The sequence below is a fragment of the Pyricularia grisea genome, assembly GCF_004355905.1.
Source record: "Pyricularia grisea strain NI907 chromosome Unknown Pyricularia_grisea_NI907_Scaffold_7, whole genome shotgun sequence".
Taxonomy (NCBI): domain Eukaryota; kingdom Fungi; phylum Ascomycota; class Sordariomycetes; order Magnaporthales; family Pyriculariaceae; genus Pyricularia; species Pyricularia grisea.
In genome coordinates this window covers 630,521-651,873 of record NW_022156720.1, presented here as the reverse complement: position 1 = coordinate 651,873, position 21,353 = coordinate 630,521, and the positions used below count along the sequence as shown (strand labels likewise).

The window sequence follows — 21,353 nt, the reverse complement described above, 5'->3', positions numbered from 1 at the left end:
CGGGTTGCGACCGTACCTTTTCTTAGTGATATGGATCACCTCTGTCTTTTCCGCTGCAAAATGGATTTTCTCTTCCGCCGCAATTTCGTGCATATCCCGGAGTTTATCTTCCAGCCAACGTACGTTCTCCTCCAACGAGGGTGACGATTTCCATGTAAGCACGTCGTCTGCGTATGCCAGCCGCCACTTCGCACCGTTTTTAACGAGGTACGCCAAATATAGCATATATAGGATCGGGGAAAGGGGAAACCCTTGCGGGGTGCCGCACCCAAACCGCCTAAAACCCGTGGTCGTACCCTCCAGCCGGACTCGGGCCTGGCGGCCGCTTAAAAAGTTAATCACGAACCTGAGGAGCATTTTACTAAACCCGAGGCTCCGCATTTTCCGTATTAATCGCCCATGGAGGAGGGCGTCGAAGGCGCCTTGGACGTCGCATGCGACAAGGGTAACTTCCTCCCCGCGAGCTAAAGCCTGCTCGATATCGTGGGCGAGGGCACAAACCAGATCCGTCGCCGATCGCTTGGGTAGGGCACCGCCGTGGGTACAGCTAAGGAGCCCGTTATCGTATATGGCCCAAGCTATCCGGCGTGCAACGAGCCTTTCGAGGCCTTTTCCGATGCAGGAGAGGAGGGCTATAGGCCGCCAGGATCGAACGCTGCTCCGGTCTTTCTTCCCCGTTTTCGGTAGCATCGCGACCTCGGCCTTCTTCCAAGGCGCTGGGAAATGTCCGAGTTCCAGGCAACGTTGGTAGAGCCTGCGCACCGGCTCGGCCAACGAAGCCCATCCGGCTTTTAGTAGCCGGACGGTCGTTCCGTCGATGCCCGGGGACGTGCTCGTAACCCCAATGCAGGAGCGCTCCGCCTCTTCCGCACTCACCTGGATGTCCCAAGGGATTTTAGCCTCGTCCGCCGACCAGGCCTCCAAGGGGTCTCCCTGCAGGTCATCCTCCGCCGAAAATCGGCCAAACACCTCCCGCTGCAATGCTTCCGCTTTTGCTAAGGGCTCGCTCACTTGCTCGCCGTTAATAACCAGCGGCGGGGACCGGAGGCGTGGTCCGGCTCCCAGCCAGCCCACCATATTCCACAAATCCTTATCGTCGCGCAGTTGGTCAATCCGGTGCCTCCAGTAATCCCGCTTCGCGGCCCGCACCCCTTTCGTGTAAGCTTTCTCCTCGGCAAAGGCGTCTGCCCTATTTACAGCGCTCCGTTTAACCCGCTGGAATTCGACCCAAAGCCGCTGGCAGTTTTCGGTCCATCAAAAAGCCGAACTGCCCCTTTTTCCCGCCGGCGTACCCACGACCCACGTCACTTGCTCCCATAAAATTGTAAATTCAGCTACCCACGCGTCCAATGCGTAGCCATCGGCCGCGGATCCCGGGTCCGGCATATCTTGCATGCCAAAAGCAAATAGCTCCGCGAACTTTGGTAGCCGGTCGTCCCTAACTGAGACGTTGACCGCCTCCGGACGGGGGGCGCCGCGCGTCCGCAGCGTGGTATAAAGAGATTCGTGGTCGGAGCCTGTGTAAAGACTGCTGTCAACCACAGTTACCGTGCTGGGGAGGTTGGAAAAAACCATATCCAGTAAACCCCCGTCGCGGTGGGTGGGCACGCCGATATTTCCTGTAAAATGCATGCCCTGGGCTTGCGCCCATGCCGTCAGTTAATCCCCTCTGCGTGCGTCTGTGCGGCCTGGCTGGTATACAGCAGCCGCTACGTTAAAATCGCCGCCTATCACCGTGGGTCCATTTGGCACGGTATTGCATACCATTTCCAGCGCGGCCTCAATACCCGGAGCCCTATATACATTAATAAACAATATTCCGTTAATTTCGAGCCAAAGTACGTCCCGCGTATTTTGGCCCTGCGGTAACCGTCGTTGTGCGGCCCCTAGGGCTGCCCCCTTCTTGACGTAGGTGAGCACCCGGGGCCGGAACCCAGTCATGGCTTCGTAAATGCTCGCGTGCCATTCGTCCACTGGCGCAAAAACATCATAGCCCGGGTGCGTTTGTGTAGTCGTCTTTAGCCCGCACCATGGCTCTTGGACGTTAACCAGGTCCACTTCTCTCTGGTGGCATAACTCCAACAGGCTCAGATGCACACCCATCCTTTTGCCTACGTTGGCCCAAACTACGTCGAAGCGTTCCCGCTGCATATTACCGAGCGAATATTTCGTCATATCAATCGATGGGTTGCTTCCAAGTCTATCACATCAGCGGGGCAAGGTTCGGCAGCCGCTGCGTCCTCCTCCATTTCGGCTGCCCAAACGATTTCTTCGTGCACGCGTTCCTGTTCGGCCTGCAGGAAGTTGCGGATATCCGCCCCTGCCGCCTCGCATGGCCGCGCTCTTTTGTTTGAGATGCTCGATCGGGAGCTCGAGGTTTGCGAATGCTGCGATGAGGTGCTTAGGACCGGGATTGCAGGTGCTGGCTCTCGGCGGGCCGCCTCAGCCCGGTCGTTGATAATCGCGGCACGGTTGGCACGTCCGATTCTGCGGATCCCCTTTAGTTTACGCTGTGAAGGTCGTTCAAGCTTCCCATTTACCACCAAAGGTCGGGCAGGGCAGTTCTCATGTCCGGATGGGAAATGGCCGTGGCAGTTAACGCATTTGGGGGCTGCTTTGCACGGCTCTTCCTCTGTCGCATGTTTTGCTTCACCACATATGCCGCAACGCGCTTGCCGTACGCAGCGACGTATTTCGCAATATCCCTGGCAGCCATCGTGGTGGTGTGTAATTTTGCGTGACTTTTCAACCTTCCGCGCACGTTTCGACACTCCAAAAAGCTGAAAAGGCTTTACGGGTTGAAGGAAAGACACTATCCACGTGCCCTCAGCCGTATGCGGGTCGTATCCATGCTTGGAAATGTGCCAGTTGACTGGCTGCTGGCCTGCTGCCACGGTAATCTCCTCCTGGATTACATCATGTACGTCCTTTCTTCCGTCCAGGCAATTGAGCGTTCGGGGCACTCCAAAGACGGCGTATGTATGCCAGGTTGTCGGGACAATAACTTCCCGCGCGTCCAATGCGTCCATAATGGCCTTAACTGCGTTGGGGTTGAGGAATTTTTACCGTATTTCCTTAAAAGCCACCGTAACACCCCAGCCCGTGGGGGTACGTTTGGCGTTTGGAATTTCACTGTATGGCACCGAAACCAATTCGGCCAATTTGGTGGTTACCGCGTATGGCTCCCTCGTCACCATCCGCAATTTATCATTTACGCGGATCAGGATCCGGTTGGCCGGCTGTTCTGTCAAACGTTTCGGGGCTTGGGGGCGGTCCCGGCCCGATTGGGAGGGAGCTGCGGAGCTGTCAGGTGCATTGCCGGGCGTCGTACGTATCGGGTACGAGCGCGTGGCCGGGGTTAAAATTCGCGTTGGGGCCGCCGCTGGTGGCGTGGCGGCTCGCTCGGCCCATGTGACCGATTTGTTAATGGGCGTGCCTTTGCCTTTAGAGGCCGACGACGCCGTGCCCGTCCTTGTAATTAAGATGCTGCGCCTTTCGCTGGAACTGGTCGGCGAACGCGACGGGGAGCGCGAACGCTCTTTTTCAGGGAGGGTGCGACTGAGGAACCAGCCGCTGATCACATCATCAAGTTCGAGAACAATTCTCCTAAGCGCGGCGTCCTCCGGGGCCTGTAAGCTTTCGAGCTTGGCTGCAAAAACCTCTTCGAGCCAGCTGCCGACTGTTTCCACGTTTTCCAGCTCCTGCTGCAGTGTTTTGATGGCCAGGGCCGGGAGGCTGGAGTACCTTCCGCGGCCGGCCGGCTCAGGCGCATTAGCGGTGCGCGTGTCGAGAGATACGTGTTCCGACTCGGCCTGGCCCGGCGGCAAAGCCTGCGGCGTGCTCTGCGGGCGCGCGCGGCGGTTTGAGACCTCTGGTGAGGCCATGACGACCGGCGCCCGGAGGGCGAAAATTCTTCAGCTGTTAAGCTTATTGGTGTGTTTGGGTGTGAATCGCTAACAAAGGTGGGTCTGACCCATGAATGGTGGAGGATGCTTGTACCTAGTTGAAGAGCACAGGTCAGACAGATCTGGTTGGGATTTTAGTGGAGAAAATCGTAAAACGTATATTTTGTATAACGACATTGGTTGGCAAGGTTGGGTCAAATTTGGGTGCTGAGTAAGGTACCTAGCTCGGCATAGAATCACTAGTCCATCCGGGCAGGGGTTGTACGAAGGGCTCCACCGACCCTGGATTAAACGAGTCTAGTCTCTCTAGCGTCGTTGATTATAACGTCTCTCCTCTTTTTTCATTTTATTATGTTCGTTAACAGCACCTAATACATTGAGATTCTCCAATGTATGTCTGGCCGTAGTAGGTACTATGTAATATTAACACTCAAATATGTTGTTAGATTATTAGAGAATTGTTGCAACTTCTGTTTTACAGTTGAAGTTGCAGTTTTCTTCTTGTCGAGGTAATCTTCTATCGATATGGATCTTGCCAACCCTTTGAAGTCGCAAAGCTACCAATATCCTACTTGCACAAGCAAAGGGAGCTAAAGCGTCCGCTTTCATTCAAGCCATCCACTTTTATTCGACACTTAACTTCTCCAGTATTATTTTTGTAAGGGGGCGGAACTGATGATTACTGCGTACTTCGTACTACTCAGGGCCTGTTCTCTGTGGGGCCCCTTATCGCGGTAATTCCAAGGGGCCAATGGTAGTTCGTCACCTCGTGCCCTGCCCCGTCCCACCTCTAGGCTCCAATGTCACATGCACTTTTCTGCCCCCAATCCCGCGTCTGCTGTCGCGAGATCTGTATCCCGTTTTTAGGCCAAATAGCAGGCAAGAGAAAAGTGAGGCACGCAGTGCCGGTTTCGCGATCGTCAATTTCCTCGCCCAAAATCGATTAAACCTACCCGAACAAACAGCAAGATAATACAAAGAAAGAAAAAGCAGTGGACAGCCATGTCGAACATCCCTCATCCCGGCCTCTTTCCCGAATCATTGACGCCATCTCCTGCCTCCTACCACTTTTCCACCTTGGCATGCTGCGTCCCGGCATCCACCTTGGTCGCACTTTTATGCCGAGCAGCTACACATGAGGACAACAATCCCATCCCGCTTATGATTGCTCTCGGGGCTACTCTTATTAGCTGGACAATCGGGAATTTGGTTGACACCTACCTATCCGCTGGCGCGATGCAGGTACACTCTACTCTAGCCCCTCTCCCTCCCCATCCCCCTCCGCATCAACACCTGCTCCCTACTACCCGGTGTGGGGTCGAATCACTGCTGATAGTTACAGCTCTGGCTTCTCCAATCGGCCACGCAGCGCCATCTGAGTTCGATTTCCACAATGGCCAAGACCATCGAGGGGGAGGAGCCCGACAATGCACTCGTCCAAGGCCTGCCGTCGCGGCTCTGTAAATTAAGGGGAGAGCAGCTGGCAGCCGAGCGGCAGTGCGGGATGTTTGCGATGCGATCTGGCGGGCCACATGTGCAAAGCCAGCAGAAAGTCTGCGATGAGCTGCTGGCCATATGTCTTGAGGTGGAAGTGGAGGTTCGGGCCGCCACTAAGCGCGGGCTCGAGCGCTACGTCGCTTCTCTGAGGAAAGATGATTGATAACAAGGAGGCTGAATCGTGTGAATCTAAATATGGCTTGCGCGAGTCAAGGGCCTGGTGGAGTCGGTAGAAGCAGTGGTCCAAAAACGTAGATTGCGTCCCTGACAAGCCCACTGCCAGCAATACCTGTTAGGCACCCTTGTTATCTGCGTGACACAGCCTATACCTAGCCAGACCACGCTATTCCTGGGTAATCAGGCGCAGGTAGGTGAGATCGAAAGGCTGCCAAGTACCTAGGTACAGTAATTATATACATGGCACATTCAGCAGGTAAAATTAAGCGCTCAGGGGAGACCCATATTTGCTTCTTAGCTGGCCTCACCAGCCTACTAAGGTTGTCGTTATCACAGACCACTGTATCCTAAGCCTCAATTAATGGGCACATTACTGAATAACTGTAGTAAGCTTTAGATATTGTGTATGTCCGGGCAATATACCACAATGCCACAGCTGTGGAAGTAAGCAGTCATCACTTATAAAAGGACTAGAGGCATGTTGCACGAGACTTGATGCTTCTATTTGTACAGAACAAACCAAATGATCTAAACATCAACACAAAACAAGAAAAAGCATAAACATTATCAGACATCAACACCCAACCCCACTTCAGAAAACCCAAGCTGTCCCCACCGATACAACACCACCCAACCAGACTTTGCAATGCGCTTCAACCACTTCTTGGTACCTTTGATGGCGGGTTCGGTCGTTTCGGCGCCCGTCCACGAATCAGAACCTAAACACCAACTCGAGATTCGAATGAACAACCCAGGCACGGTGGCCGTCGGAGCTGCGGGCGTTTGCGTAGCTTGCGCGGTTGGGTTCGTGGGCTACAAGAGCTTCAAGATAGCCCAGGAAACTCTCAAACTCACCAGTGCCAAATACACGGTTGACATAACTGCTGCAAATCAGGCAACGAAAATAGCAGCGGATAACCAATTGCAAGCCGAGGGAAAGGCTGTGGTAAGATTCTTTAACCCCCCGCTTTCTACTTTTATTCTATTCGTTACATGTGCTAACCTTCCCATCACTTCCAGATGGATGCTTTTACAAAGACGATCGATATGCAAACCGAATTTATAGACAAAAACGTCGAAGTGATCAAGAAGGCTGATCCAAAAAACGCATTCGTCAAACAATACAAGACCCGGCTTGATGCTCTCAAACGTGCTTATATCCAGGGCCTCATGGATGGCGCCACTGAGTTTCCAGCAGGAAAAGGTTCGTTGGCTGCCACTGCTTCGTCAACATACTGTCGTGGGTTGCAAGCACTTCTCGACGAGAGCCTCGACGAGATGGGTCAAGTGGAAATAAGAAGTCGGTCCCCCAGCCCCGCCAACCCGCGCACCGGCACCTCTTCGGGGAGCCCAGGAAGCCTCAGCAGGAGTAATTCCGTGAGTTCCGGGGGGAGGCCAGGCAACAGTGGGCGCAAGTCGTCTGTGGTGAGCAGCAGCTCGGCAGGGGCTCAAGAATTGCGCATGGCCGAGGAAGGCGGCATTCAAATGCAGCCGCTCCAGAACACCGCTGCTCAGGGAACCACCGGCCGGACCACCGCCACACAGGGTACGGCATCAGGCTCCAATGCGCCACCAGGCCAAGCGCTTACAAGGAGGCCGACTGCCAAGAGCGAGAAGCTCAAGACCAAGACTTCAAATTCCGACTTGAAGGGCAAGGCACCAAGTGTGCGCCGTCGCATGGTGCCGTTGATGGAGTTTGACGTGTGAGTATTGGATGACAGCCCAAAATGGCACGGACTCAAGTCCTTTGGAGGCGGCTAAGGGGGTGAGATTACCGACAACTTTCAGCAGTGACGGGCTGTTTGGTATTGTTTCTGTAGATTCTCTTGGGATAAGCATGGTTAGCTAGCGGTTCGCATTGGCAAGGAGTTTTGGGTTCTCATAGGTTAAATTTGATTTTTGGCATTCATTTTCGCCGGTACATTTGGATTCGGCCCGGGAGAATCCATCTGTTAACGGCTCAAGGTCACGTAATAATTGGTGAAGTCTTGATCATTAAAAGGGTGAGTAGGATTTCTTCCTATAGTCAGCGACAATGGTTCATGTAGCATCTCCACCCACATTGACAAATAGCGCCTCTAAATGGGAGATCCACACATCAAAATCGCGGCTTTTTTCTTATGTCTATCTGTAAGTTACTTTACCAAACCCAGCTTGGTCCGATTTGGGTGACTTGGGATCCGCGGCGTCCACAAAAGGACGTTTTCATGCCCTGATATATAAATTGCCTGGGTAGTTCTCTGGCTTTAGTTTGTAGCCTTACAAGTCGGTTCAGTGATACAACATTTATTATCCATCTCTTCTTCTGCATACTCTCGCATCCCTTGGTTTACATTACTATAAAGGCATCGGTGTAACCTATCTTAATGGTATCCATAAGGGTATGATAGGTTCAAGCAACTAAACGTCTGACTAACAACAGTGATTGTAACAGGCTAAGCAATTACATAAATGAAAGAAATTGTGTTTTATATAATATACAAGAATCTTGGGTCATAAATAAGCTGAGAGCGCCCCTAAACCTTGCATAAACCAATTCCTTGGTGGTTTGTCCGATTTGTATTGGTGAAATCTATTACATAGCTCATGGTAGTTGCATAATAATTTTTACTTTTCGATTAGTCTCCGCAGCATTAGATCTCCTGAGAAGCAAATCGTCAAAGCGGCATGTTAATTGACCTTTTTGGAGGGCAATTGTTCATCTGGTCATACGTGCCAAGGCTTCCGCTTTGGTAAAAGGGACGATAGCCCGGTGATACGCGATGCTAGCCATTGACGTCATGATTTGGATCACGCCGCGCCGCCAATGCCCAGACAATTCTCGGCAGCACAACAAGATGAGCAAGCCATAAATTCACGGCGCAAAGTCTTCTCTAGCGCAATTGCTCCTCCTACTAACCAGCTGTCAGCAACATCGCAAGCTAACAAAATAGATCAGATCCATACATCATGCCGCCGCCTAAACTCCCGACAGTCAAGCTCGACACCACCCTTGCTGACCTCTACCGCCGTGCTTCCCCTTCCCTCTCCAACAAACGCGTCGTTCAGGTCTTGTGTGGCACAAACTCTGGTATCGCCCTGACTTCGAAATTCCCCCGCAACAGAAAGTATCTGTACCAGGACAGTCCCTTCAACGCCGCCGACGATGAGCGCGACACCTCCCCAGCCGCCCGCCGCACCCTGGCCGTCAAGTATCTGTCCTTGATCCCTCAGCGTGACGCGTTCATCGCCGGCAGTGGCCCTGTGATCATGTTCAACTTAGACGAGACCGAGTCTCAAAAGAAGCAAGACAGAACCGAGACGGAGAGGACGATAGCCGTGCTGGACGAGGCGCAAAGGCCTGAGCTCATATTTTGTCCTGGACCCGGCGAGATACCTGTTCAAGAGCTTGGGATTGACTTGTTTGCTTGCAAGCTAATGCTAGATGGACTGGAGGGCCTCCCTCTGGTGGTACCTGCCGACGTGCACTGGTTTCTCAACTCCAAGGGGGCGCTCGCGCAGTCAGGATTGCCCACCCCCGTGTGTGAGGCGGTCGAGCTGGAGGGACACGGTGGAGAGGCGGGTTTGTGCTGTCGAGAGTGTCAACAGGCCACAGCCGGGTTCGAAGTGCCGGCGTTGTGCGTGGGGGAGAGGGCCAAGTGGGTTGAGGAGCAGAGTAGGAGAGTTTACGATGCCGTTCGGGATAGGAAGCTTCCGTTTGTGCTCAAGAACCAGCAGACGTTTGGAGGCGCTGGCACATGGATGATCAACACGGAGGAAGAGCGGGAGAAACTTCTCGACGAGTTCAAGGGGGGAGTCTTGCGGAGGCTACTGTCGTCAGTCACGAGCTCGAACCATCACCTCAAGCCTGGGACCATCTTACTGTCTGACATGGTGGCCGAGCCTGTGGGTGATTACGGGGTTACGTTTTTTGTTACCGAGGACGAAGAGACGAACCCTATTTTCCTAGCGACGTCTGAACAGGTGGTCGACGGCACGGCATGGATTGGAAGTACCATCAGGTACGACCGGCAGGACGAGCTAAAGGCCAAGTTTTCGCCGCTGGTCCGGGTAATCGCCCGTTGGCTGAGGCAGCACGGATACGTGGGACCGGCAGGGGCAGACGTGTTGGAGACTGCGCCTCATTCACACAAGTGCGACGAATCTGACAAGGGGACCGACTTTTCCCACTTTCACATTGTTGACCTCAACGTGCGCACGTCGGGATCTTTATGTTTGCCTTTGCTGAGAAGCCATTTCGAACAGAGGGGAATGAATAGTGCTTCTTCCTTTTCGATCAGCACCAAGAAGACGAGAGATGAGTTTATGGATCTGTTTAGGGAGGATTTGGAGGCTGGCAACATGTTGATAGTCAGTTGGTTTGAGGATCGGGACGCCAACGGCAAGGTTTCCAGCGTTGGTGATGTTGCAGTTGGAGCCAAGGACGGGCGAGAATTGAACGAGGCGATTCAAAAGGTTAGGGATGCGACGGATGAGGTAACATTTTAATAAGGTAGGTGACATATTGATTGCTCTCTCGGTCTAACTGACCACGCTGCTATTTAAAATTAGTAGTAACCAGTTATAACTAAGTGTGACCAGCATATTCATACTTGTTTTGATCTAAATAACATTTTCGATTACTAACGATCCAAGTTAAGCTGGTGAATATTGCTAAACATTCCCTGCCTAGCGTCCCACGATCACGTTTTGCCTTGTCTTTGTGCGTACTAGGTGTCATCATGTAGACATTTCCCACTCATGAGCAGCTTTTCACGGTTTCACCATTGAGGCGGTATTCCTATTTATTTTGTTTGTTTTCCTTTCAACAAAAGCAAGAAAATTTATTTGAACAGTAGTTGTTTACAGGCTGCACTCGAATATATTCCTAGAAGAAGCTCTGCGAACTTTTGCTAGCAGAAGATTTATCACCATGGCATTGCTTAGGCCAGATATCCGATGAAAGTAGAATTAAGCTTTGTTAGTATTGTACTAAGAACTGATCATTGGTAGTAGTCTTGCAACAAACAGACTGAAACTTGAAATAACCCCTTTAAAAAAAAGCATACAAGGAAAACTTTTTGATTTAGTTTATAAAATGACCTCCTAGCTACTTTGTTCGGTTAAAGTCACATCCAGTATCATCATTGTCGTGGATAATCCTTTAATATGGCAAATTCTTCCCGATCAAAGACAATCCGTGTTCATTACACCGCTCATGTCAGCCGGCAAGTCGTTGGACCGCACGGCGTACAAACAAACATCTTCGGCACCTTTTCCCGTCGATAAGGCTGACCTGCAAAAGCAACAACGACCGGGTCGGCGATATTGCTCAGAAATAATTCCCTCTGCAGTAACATGAACGCAAGGCCGACCGCGAAGGATTTTCACGGCCTGGATCTAGACCTCATTTAATGCATGTTCAGGGTCCCTCGACCTCTCGGATTGTCTTCCAGCAAATCAATTCTCCATCATCCACAGTGTGATTTGACTAATCAACAAATCTTGATTCGCAGACACTCCTCTGCCAAGGCGGGATCATCTTTAACCACCCGACATCTGTACGAATTGACCTTCCAGATGCGGTAAGTGTGTAAAATTGTGTGTGCGTGAAATGCGCTGAAAAAGTAACCTAAACCCTGAAGCTGAGTTCTTGGAGGCGTTGATGTTGCAGTATTTGATCGGTGAGGTGAGACTTTGTTGTGCTACTGTTAAGTCTTGGCTACTTGGGTTTTATTGCTTCTCTGAAGAGTTCGGGGATATATTGCCCCAGTTCCCCAGCTTCGGTAGATGCTGGATCCTTAATTTTTAGCTTCTGGAGAGATATCCCCGCTCTTTCATTTACAGTAGTACTCTAATCACCAAAATGCTGTTCCCTACCCTTGTTACTGCTTTACTGCCTATCCATGTCCTTGGATTGGTAGTCCCAAGAAATGACCACCCCTGGCAAGCACCCGGGCCAAATGATCGTACGTCAATTCCATTCCCCGTCTTGCACACACCACACCAACTGACATGAGATCACCTCCATAGGCCGCAGCCCCTGCCCATTTCTCAACACGGCATCCAACCACGGCTTCCTCCCCCGCGACGGCTTCAACGTTTCGCATCAGCAAATCTTTGACGGTTTCAAGGATGCCCTAAACTTTGAGTCGTCAGCCCTGCTCGCGGCCGTCACCCTGGCGCAGACGACATCGACGACGGGGCACCCAAGCACATTCCACATGGATGACCTCAACGCACACAACCGTAAGTATCCATTCCGCAAGATAGCCGGTATTGAAAAAAAAGAAAAAGAAAAAAAAAAAAAAAACAGGAGCAAAAAGACAAAATCAAAGTGGAAAACTACCCATCTTATCAAGACTAAACCCCCCGTATTTCTATCCCACAGTCTTTGAACACGACGCCAGCCTAAGCCGCAACGATTCCTACTTTGGCCCCGCCATCAAGCTCGAGATGACCATCTGGGAGCAGACTCTCACCCATTTCCCAGACCCCTACATCTCTCTTTCGCAGGCCAAGGCGGCATTGGAAGCCCGCATCGCCGAGTCCAAGGCCACCAACCCGGAGCACGTCTTTGGCGCGCTGGCACAGGCCGTCGTGGACATTGAGACGGCGGTATATACGTTCGGCACCGGCGGGGGTGTTAATGGCGGTGCGAACAGGGAGTGGTTGAAGGTTATTTTTCGTAAGTGCAATGGATGATACAAGACAATTCGGTCATTGATTTTTTTTTTTTTTTTTTTTTTTTTTTTTTTTTTTTTTTGCTGACGACTCGTTTAATAGAGGAGGAGCGGTTCCCGTACGAGCTTGGTTTCCATAGATTCGAGCAGGTGTCCACGGGAGAGATGGTAGATCAGTTCATTGCGAACCTCAAGGCTGCGCCGCCGGTACAGCAGTAAATCCTCTGGAGACGTGACCAGGTAAAGGTCGCTTTTTAATTAAAAAAAAAAACATAGAACGACAATAGTATACTGAAACAATTATACGTATGCATGTAGTACAAGTCATCAACATCGTCAGGTTTTATCCACATCACCATTATCCCTCCCAACACCTAGTCAATCCTCTTCCACCACAACTTCCCTTCATTACCACCATCCCTCCTCGACGTAATAAGCAGCAGGGATCCGTTCTCGTACGTAGTAAAGTTGCGCTCCTGCCTCCTTCCAACCCAAGACGGCACGTGTGCGACGGTGAGGGGACCGTGAAAGACGCCACCCGAAGTGGCAGTCAGAGGCACGGCTTCGTTGATGGAAAAAGGTCCAGCGTAGCAGAGAGCGTGCTTGGCGACGTTGGCCCAGTCCGCGTCCGACTGGCCTTCCGCGGGAGGGAAGGTCAGGCTTTGTGGCCGGTCCTCGGGGTCTGTTGATGTGATGGTTGCCGACATGAAGCCGGAAGCTGTGTAGATGAGTTGACCCGAGGGGTTGGAGCCGTATGCCTCGTCAGGGACGGGGACACCGTTTAGGGTGCTGGATCATGTTAGCTTTGTTTGGGATGTTGCAGTGTTTGGGTCACTTGGGATGTCCCAGTGTATCGCAGTTTGTCGCAGTTTCTCAACGATGGGTGAAACTCACGTGCTCGTGTTCAGGAGCATGTAGGTGCCCGCAAGCGCCTGCATAATACTTTCAGCCCTCATCTTGACGTTTGTTGTACCGGAATGTTATTCTATACGGTGAATTATATTGGGCAGGCTGAGGAGCTGAAGCTGACAACAAATAAAGCAACCACAAAAAACAAAACGGCACGACGTCACTTTATACCTGCAAGATGCTGACTGGCACACTACAGCCGATCAACGTCATCCCATTCATTTTTAAGCACCTGCCTCAAAAAACGAGATGGCTATCGGATGAGTCGGGCGGAGACGCCGTATTGCCGTTGTTTCTTGTGCAATCACACCCTATAAAGGATCCGCCAAGCTGGGAAACGAGTCGTGATGGTTGGCATACGCTCCCTGCAAGGCGTGGAAACCTTAAAACCTTGTCGGCTTACGTACATTACCAATCCTATAAAACCCCGGAGCCTTTACCTAATTCCTTTCCTCTCCGGTTGACCCCGCATGAACGCCTCCTTGACCCCTATTGTAGCAATCAATGGGGGGGTGTGGGGAGAATATCGTCGAGGCAGGATTGCCAAGGGTCATCGGTGTCTAAAGAGAGAAGGGCCGATTGATTTGGGTGCCGATACCGCCGAGGTGACCTAGAAAAGCTCCAGAAGGATATCGTCCGGTCTGGACCAGTCTGATAATAGACGAGTTGATTGTGTGGAATCAAAGGAACTGGAAACAAAAACGAAATTTTAAAGGAGATGCAGTTGGATCAAAATTGAGTTTCATGCGTCTGAACCCTGGCTAAAAGCATACGTAGTACATCGGGCGCGAGATTGCTGTGGGCCTGGTAAATGCCTTCAGGGGCCCTGATAGCGAACCGATCCATATCCACAAGGAGCAGAACACACCAATCCGAGGCATTAACAAAAAGAATAATCATCAAAATGACAAGAGTGGGACTTGAACCCACGCGGATTTCTCCATAGGAAAGAGGACTAAAGGTCAGAACCGCCTTAATCCTACGCCATAACCAACTCGGCCATCTTGCCAATAAAACTACCATGGTGGGTGTGGTGTTTATAAATCTTCAGAGCATCGATGCATGTGTAGTACAGCTGCGAGGCGGCAGAGATAAAGATGTATTTGATAGCTTAATATGGTTAGCCGCCTTCGTATCCATTATATGTAAACATTAGCTTTACATCTAGTTTGGTTACACAAGTACCAATATATTATACTTTCGGCTGCCTAACCTTACGATTAAGCTTATTATTGTCGTGCATGGCAACATATATTTGCTCCAAGTATATATGTTATCGTAGAGGCAGTTTATTATCGCTATTTTAAACTACACGCGATGGAAATAATATTCTATCGAGACCTTGTACAATAGTATTTAATTCAGTTGAGAACTCTGGAGCTTTGCGCCAATGGTAGTCTTGGGCTAATTGAATTAATGGTAGAGCTACTTTTATTGCGCACTAAATGTAAAAAGCATCATCCAAAACCATGCTCACACAACACCGAAGAAGGTGAAATAGAAATAATTATTATTTTTGGAGACTATTGTTGAAAATTAATTCAGTAAATTTTGGATGTAGTTGTTTTTAGGATATACTGTTGAATTAGATGTGTGCAAAACATTGAGGTTTTATTCATGCCTTCATTCACCCGCAATTATTTTCATATTTTGTTTGGTACCTGCCGAAACTTAGGGCTGTTCCTATTTCTGCTTCTTTGCACCCGTCATTACTTTGCCGGCGCTTGCAGAAGTTTTGGTTCTTCCCGTTTCTGTTTCTTTCCACCTGTAATCCTTTTTGCCAGGGTTTTGCACAAAACTTGGATTCGTTTTTTTTTTTCTTTTTCACCGTCCCATCACCCGTAATCTTCTTCACCGACTGTTTGCACGGAATTTATGTTCGGGTGTATGACGCTGTTATCGCCTTTGGTTTTATCTTTCCACTTCTTGAACCCATTTCGTCTTGTGTTCTTTCCCAGTCTACTCACCTCCGCCCTTTTGTCAAGGTCTTATCACCAAACCTCCACACACACGCTTTACTACCTATACAAAAGCTGATTCTACTCTAGAAACTTCTCCGCCTTTCACTGGTTCTCGTCCATCCAAGATTCGAAACCAATCATGACTGAGAACGAAGCCTCCATCCACTTCACCTGCCTGTTCGACGTGGCCAGGGACGACGCCACAAAGGATGTGCCGTTGGAAAGATCTCGAGAGCTGGTCGAGTCTTTCGTCGACGTGTTTGCCAGTTTCTTCCTTCCCCAGCCGAGACGATTTTAACAACAGTGCCGAAATCATCAAAGAGCTCGTGACGCTCGTCCGTCCCACCAGGGAGGGACATGGGGCTCTTTTAGCGCGCTGAGCCGACCAAAAGACTGCCTGTCGAGAAGCCCTTGGCCGAATGGGATCCCGAGCGGGTGAAAAAGGAACTTCCCGATCCCATCCACGGCAACGCTGATCAAGCTGCGCAAGGCTGCCATCTGCTGCAAGGTGATTGTCCGCTTTTTTTTCAAACGCAACGACCAAAACCTTTTCTTCGCTGCGCAACTGTTGGCTGGATGGGTCTCGCCAAGCCTTTTTGCCTACCGCCGAAGACTTTTCCTAATACCCTCCCTCTTGGGCTGACTGGTTCCTCGAATCTCGCCGGTTTCGGCACGCCGAGCCTCGTTTCCTGGGTGGCACGGTCCCCAATATTCCATGTCATATTATGTATATCCCGTTATTCGTCTTCACGCTTGATCTACTTTTGATAAAGAAAAGTCCGACAAAAATAAATAACACCCGATTTCTTCAGCTTCTGGTCACCATTCCCTGTCAAGAATGGAAGAGGACCTGCTGCAGAAATACTCTGCCGATGCGAACGAGGCCGCTTCCACTTTGGTAGCCGCGACCGGTTGCGCGAGCCTCGGCTAAGAATGCCAAAAAAAGCGCATTCGTCAGCAGTATGAAGGTGTCGAGGATGCCGATATGGAGTATCAGGACCGAGCTCAGAAGAGGCCGTCCGTTCCTGCCGTCGTTTCCACACCATACGTTTCGGCCGTGGAGCAAAATACCAAGACCGGGGCGCAGAACCTCGAGTTCCAAAGCACAAGATCTGAAAAATCAAAAATCTTGGAGCAGCGTATGCAAGGCTTGGGTCTGTACTTTCGTGAAGGCAAGCTTGAGCATGAGGAAAAGATGCGCAAGATGCTGAACGACGAGATCAAGAAGCTGAGGGACGAGCTGAGATCCGAGATGATGAACCAAAATGAGGAAAGATGCGCCGGACGAGGTGAAATCCGAGCTGAGGGCACTCTCTTCGGCCCTACGTGATCCCAACCCAAAGCCGGCAGAGTAATCAGAGTAGCCAAAGAGTGGCCGGACTACATTGATTGGTTTGGTCATGTATATCAAGGGAGGAAAATTCATTGATGCCTAGAAATCGCCTTATTCTATAGCTGTGATATGGACTATCAATCATAGGCCTGGTCTAGATGGATTTTCACATAGAAAAATGCCACTATTTGCGTCTCAATATCATCATCTCCCGTCCGCCACCTTACAATATGACTACACAAGTCCCACACACAAATCCACACATATATTAGTATTTCTACCAATAAGCACCAAAGCCAACAAACTCCGCCTAGATATGCACCCTTTGCATTATCGTATGCTATGCAAATCCCCAGGTCCCCCAAACACCTTGCTAATTTGCTAGTAAAAGAAACAAAAAGCCACGAATCCCAGACAAACGCCCTCATCCCTTTACCCCTCCCAGCAACAAAGCACCAATCTTGTCAAACAACGTCGGTACCCGGAATGGTTTGCTCAGCACGTCGTCCATGCCGCTCCTGATCGCCTCGGTAACCTGCTCGTCGCGGACGTTGGCTGTGACGGCTATGACGGGGACGTGAGTCTCTATCCTGCCGTCCACCTCCATTCGCCGAATCTCGGACACGCAAGTGAGACCATCCATGTTGGGCATTTCCAGGTCCATTAGGATAACCGACAGGCGCACGTTACCTACACGGAAAGCTGTCGTTTCGAGAAACTCCAGTGCCTCTAATCCGTCGTTGGCTGTGTGGACGGTGCATCCAGCTTTGCGAAGTTGACTAGCCAACACCTTTTGGTTGATCAGGTTATCTTCGACCACCAGAACGTGCAACTCCCGGGGGTCAAGAATTTTTGGCTGCGTCTCGACGGCGGCGGCGGCGGCGGCGGCGAGGTCGTTGAGTACAGCAGGACTGGACTTGCTCCTGACCACCATGTTATGATCCGGTCCGGCCAAACCACCCGCGTAATCCTGCCGCTGTGGGGTTATGTTCAAGGTGCTGAGGGTGGACGAGTCGGCTCCCAAATGTTGCTCCATTCTCAAGCCTTGCGCGTCGCTAATTGCGGCGTCATCCTCCGCCAAAGGCGCCGTCCTGCGAGCCTGGACGTAGAAACCAAACAGACTGCCCTTGCCTTCTGTCGACGCGACGCCAATCTGGCCGCCGTGTAGCTCGGCTAGGCGCTTCGAGATAAAAAGGCCAAGACCGGAGCCTCCGTACTGCGCGTGCGTGCGTGGGCTGGCTTGTCGGAATCGTTGGAAAAGCATCTGCTTTTCGGGAAGGCTGAGACCACAACCAGTGTCCTGGACTTGGAATCTGACGTAGACGGTTTCGTCGGCTGGCCAGTCCTCGGCAAAAACGTGGGCGGTTGGGGTATGCTTGGGTTCGACGTATTCGAAATCTGGACATGTGAGGGTCGGATCGGGAGGGTTTGTCGAGGCGGCCACTTTGACGGTAATAATGCGCTCCTCGGCGGGCGCCGTGAATTTGATGGCGTTGGTAATCAGGTTAATAAGGATTTGGCGAGTGCGGTTCTGGTCAACCATGACCCAATCGATGGCCAACTCGGAGTACGAAGGATCCGTCTCGACTCGGCACTTGATCTTTTTGGCCTGCAACTCTGGATCAAACATTTTCACAGCACGGCGGACGACTGCCTGAGGGCGGGCCGGAAGCGGCGTGATGTGCAACAAGCTCGAATCGAGCTTGGAAATGGTAAGGATGTCATCCACGATAGACTTTTGATGCTGCACGCACAAGGCGATAGTCTGAGCAGAGTCGACACAAGACTCGACAACTTCATGCCTTGGGGGCGTCTGCGTGCTGGAGGACTCTGCCAGGGCGGTTGAAATATCGTCGGCACACTGCAGGATAGCGCTGAGCGGGTTGCGCATCTCGTGAGATGTGATGTCGATGAACTCGTTCTGCTGTCGTCGCGTCTCTTCGGCCTCTTGGAGCTGGCGTTGCTGCAACCCTTGAGCCCATTTGAGATGCGAGATATCAGTAATGGAGCCCATGATGGAACGAAGGGAACCGTCGTTGGCGAATTCCGAATGCGCGTTGATCAAGACCCAAAAATCGATGGCTTCACCGTGAAGGTTGACGGGGCTGGCGTTTACGCTGCGTTGCTTGATTTGCATCTCAGTCGACCATGAGAATTTATCCGTGGACGAAGGCTAGAAAGGTCAGCTCAGTTACTTACTCAGTCGCAGTTATAAACCATGGTCACGTACATTCTTATCCGACGCCCCCTTTACCAGCCTCGACCATCCATCCTCGGCCAAGGCCCTGCTATTGTCATGAACAAAATCAAGCCACGCAAGCTCAGTTTCGGTCCTGTCGCGTGGGATACCTGTCATTTCATAGAACCTGTCGTTGGCCTCTCTAAGAACCCCATCCGGGTCGATCAGGAACATTCCCAACGGCGACATTTCCGTCATGCGCCTCAAGCGGTTAGCCTGTAGGGTAAGTTGTTCCGTCAACATCTCCTTTTCGTGAGCCGCCCTTTCGGCCGCGTTTTTACTGCGACGGACTTCGTCCTCGAACAAGATGGCCGAGGCAAGGGATGTTGCCAGCTGCCGGTTAAGCATGCTGATAAAAGCCCGATGAGCGTCGTCCAGAGGGCGTCTAGGGTTAACGCCCAAAACGAGAAATGCCATAACGACGTCACCATTAGTTGGACGTACGGGGAAGATGACGGCCTCACGACAAGGGTCGCCAAACCCTCTCCAGGTGATTCCCTCCAGGAGGGACTCGGGTAGTGTGCCGTCCCGTGTATGTAGGAGGGTCGGCTCTCTGGTCCGCATGGCCTCACGGAAAGTCGGAACGAAACCTTCCCAAGATCGCTTCAAATCTAGCTGCTTGGGCGCAGCGACGTGGCCCTCCGGAACCGCGATTGTGCCTTCGAGATAGCACGATTTGAGGGATAATGTGCTTCCTGAAGAAGTTGATACGTTTTCTTCTTCCTCGCCCGAGTCGCCAACAGAATACAAGAGCGCAAAAGGAACGTCAAAGATGTTTTCCTGGAGAGATTCCAACACTCGTTTCCAGAACTGCTTGACTGTCTTGGCGTGGGCTGCATGAGCGCCTAGGTTGTTGATGGTTGTCAAATAGCGCTGGTTCAGCACCTGGGTTGTAGTCTCGAACGGTGCGTTGTAAAAACCAAGGATCCGACTGGTACCACCATACAGCGGAACGAAGCCCCACGTATAAAACGTCTCCTCCAACAAACCATGTCTATCGATGGGTAGATAGTCGTTCTCCTTGCGCACAGCCACGCCGGTCCTCGCGCATTCGGCAAACACGGGGCCGGCATAATCCCAAAGCTCAGCAAAAGGGCCCGAAAAGCCTGTCCCCATAAGCGAAGGGTGTTTGTTGCCAGCGACCTCACGCGCGTATGCCTCGTTGTACAGCATCGTAAGCTCACTACCCCAAAAGAGGGCTGCGGGGAATGGATTCGTCATGACCAAATTCGCAACCTGGCGAAACTCGGCTGACCAAGACTCCATAGGCCCCAAAGGTGTGTTGGCCCAGTTGACCGATCTGGCGAATTTAAGGTGCTCCGATAGCACTCCTTGTAGTTTGTCTTCAGGCACCGTCCAATCGGCCACTGCCTTTTCAGGTACTGATGCCTTTAAAGGTATTGTTGGTTGATATGAAGAGCTGCCGGTGCCGGTGCCGGTGTCATTAGAGCTACCGTCGGGTGGAAAGTAAGACGTCAGAGAGTTGGCAGGTCGTGAGGACGAGACGAGAGTCGCGCCGGGTGATGTGTCTGGTGGTACAGCGATAGTCAAGACTGGCTTATCGACAACGTCCAACGCAATAGATTTCTTTCTCTCCTGCGTGACCGGTGGACTTTTGGCCCTCTCTTCCTGCTTTTGACCCTTGACTGTCACATCCTTGCTAACCTGTCTCCTCAATCTGTCCTCTGGAGAACGACCGCCACGTTGTGAACTAAACGGCGAAGTGGCCTTCCCATCCGGGTTCAACTCGGCCAGTGTAGAATCTGCATCGGTATCGGCAAACCGCCATAATCTGTTACCACTGACGATGCGCCAGCGCTTATGGACGGTGGAGCCGGTCCAAAGCAGATCTGCGTAGAGGATCGACAGGGGAAAGACGTCTTTGCTGTCATCGTGAGGGGTGACACCCGTGGCCCAACGGCGAAAGTCGTGATAGGAATAATGGTTATTCGTCTCGGGTGTGCCATCCGAGGAGGGCTCGGCAACTCCGCAGGCGTCGGGGCCGACAATGCCGTCGAACAAAAGCTCGTGCTGTCGGAGGGCGGCGTTGCAAAACACGGGCACGATTCCTTCCAATCGCTCGGGGCTTGTGTCGGGATCAAGGTCGAGAACAAAGGTCGGACGAGAATCTGCGTCTAAAACATCTAGCACGGTAAGAGAGTTTAATTCATCGACAGGATCGGTGGTCGGCGGAGTTGGTAAACCAAAGTCAACCACCACGTCGCAATTGGAGGGGTTGACTGGGTCCGTAATAGCGGCCATGCTGACTCAACTGTATTCCCGCAAAATCGGGAAAACTCAGCTGGCTAGGGCCTAGTAAAAACAAGATGAAAAAAAAAAACCGCAAAAAAGAAAGTTACGCATATGCTTAAACACGACAGGCCTGCTGCAGACGCAACAAGGCTTCGAGGTCAGCCTTGGGCGTCGCGCATCCGTTGGCCTGGGGTGTTTTGGTGGGTGTGGATTGTGCCCCTTGCCGACAATGGCAGGGGAAAGGAGCGAAAAGATTGCAAAACAACGATGAGGAAAAATTTCACGATACCGTAGACCTTTCTAGACCACTAGGTTAGATCGCCGATCGCGTCTGTCGCTTGGCGGAGCTTCTGACATCATTTTGTCGAAGCTGTGAAGCTATTGGTTATCTTTTTGCCATGATCTTTTGAGACGTGC

At 51.5% G+C, this 21,353-nt stretch overlaps 8 protein-coding genes across 8 annotated transcripts; 6 read left to right on the top strand and 2 right to left on the bottom strand.

The window, feature by feature from the left end:
* Positions 1-4,784: 4,784 nt before the first annotated feature.
* On the top strand, positions 4,785-6,004 carry PgNI_09228 (uncharacterized protein). Its single transcript, XM_031129215.1, has 2 exons — positions 4,785-5,147; positions 5,248-6,004. The coding sequence occupies exons 1-2, from the start codon at positions 4,908-4,910 to the stop codon at positions 5,563-5,565; spliced, it is 558 nt and encodes a 185-aa protein (XP_030977734.1). The 5' UTR covers positions 4,785-4,907; the 3' UTR covers positions 5,566-6,004.
* Positions 6,005-6,225: 221 nt separating this feature from the next.
* PgNI_09227 (uncharacterized protein) lies at positions 6,226-7,286 on the top strand (the record flags this gene model as incomplete). The annotated part of the gene is made up of 2 exons (XM_031129214.1): positions 6,226-6,525; positions 6,600-7,286. The coding sequence occupies 2 exons, from the start codon at positions 6,226-6,228 to the stop codon at positions 7,284-7,286; spliced, it is 987 nt and encodes a 328-aa protein (XP_030977739.1).
* Positions 7,287-8,528: 1,242 nt separating this feature from the next.
* Positions 8,529-10,067, top strand: PgNI_09226 (uncharacterized protein; the record flags this gene model as incomplete). Its single annotated transcript, XM_031129213.1, has 1 exon — positions 8,529-10,067. One exon carries the CDS (start codon positions 8,529-8,531, stop codon positions 10,065-10,067), a length of 1,539 nt encoding a protein of 512 aa, XP_030977738.1.
* Positions 10,068-11,405: 1,338 nt separating this feature from the next.
* Positions 11,406-13,244, top strand: PgNI_09224 (uncharacterized protein). Its single transcript, XM_031129211.1, has 5 exons — positions 11,406-11,527; positions 11,592-11,807; positions 11,950-12,246; positions 12,345-13,030; positions 13,136-13,244. The coding sequence occupies exons 1-4, from the start codon at positions 11,425-11,427 to the stop codon at positions 12,458-12,460; spliced, it is 732 nt and encodes a 243-aa protein (XP_030977736.1). The 5' UTR covers positions 11,406-11,424; the 3' UTR covers positions 12,461-13,030; positions 13,136-13,244.
* Positions 12,616-13,197, bottom strand: PgNI_09225 (uncharacterized protein; the record flags this gene model as incomplete). Its single annotated transcript, XM_031129212.1, has 2 exons — positions 12,616-13,030; positions 13,136-13,197. 2 exons carry the CDS (start codon positions 13,195-13,197, stop codon positions 12,616-12,618), a joined length of 477 nt encoding a protein of 158 aa, XP_030977737.1.
* Positions 13,245-15,250: 2,006 nt separating the features above from the next.
* PgNI_09223 (uncharacterized protein) lies at positions 15,251-15,491 on the top strand (the record flags this gene model as incomplete). Its single annotated transcript, XM_031129210.1, has 2 exons — positions 15,251-15,369; positions 15,395-15,491. 2 exons carry the CDS (start codon positions 15,251-15,253, stop codon positions 15,489-15,491), a joined length of 216 nt encoding a protein of 71 aa, XP_030977743.1.
* Positions 15,492-15,949: 458 nt separating this feature from the next.
* PgNI_09222 (uncharacterized protein) lies at positions 15,950-16,441 on the top strand (the record flags this gene model as incomplete). The annotated part of the gene is made up of 2 exons (XM_031129209.1): positions 15,950-16,009; positions 16,073-16,441. 2 exons carry the CDS (start codon positions 15,950-15,952, stop codon positions 16,439-16,441), a joined length of 429 nt encoding a protein of 142 aa, XP_030977742.1.
* A 138-nt stretch (positions 16,442-16,579) lies between these two features.
* Positions 16,580-20,993, bottom strand: PgNI_09221 (uncharacterized protein). The gene is made up of 2 exons (XM_031129208.1): positions 18,675-20,993; positions 16,580-18,617 (listed from the first exon to the last, which is right to left on the bottom strand). Exons 1-2 carry the CDS (start codon positions 20,943-20,945, stop codon positions 16,869-16,871), a joined length of 4,020 nt encoding a protein of 1,339 aa, XP_030977741.1. The 5' UTR covers positions 20,946-20,993; the 3' UTR covers positions 16,580-16,868.
* Positions 20,994-21,353: the final 360 nt, after the last annotated feature.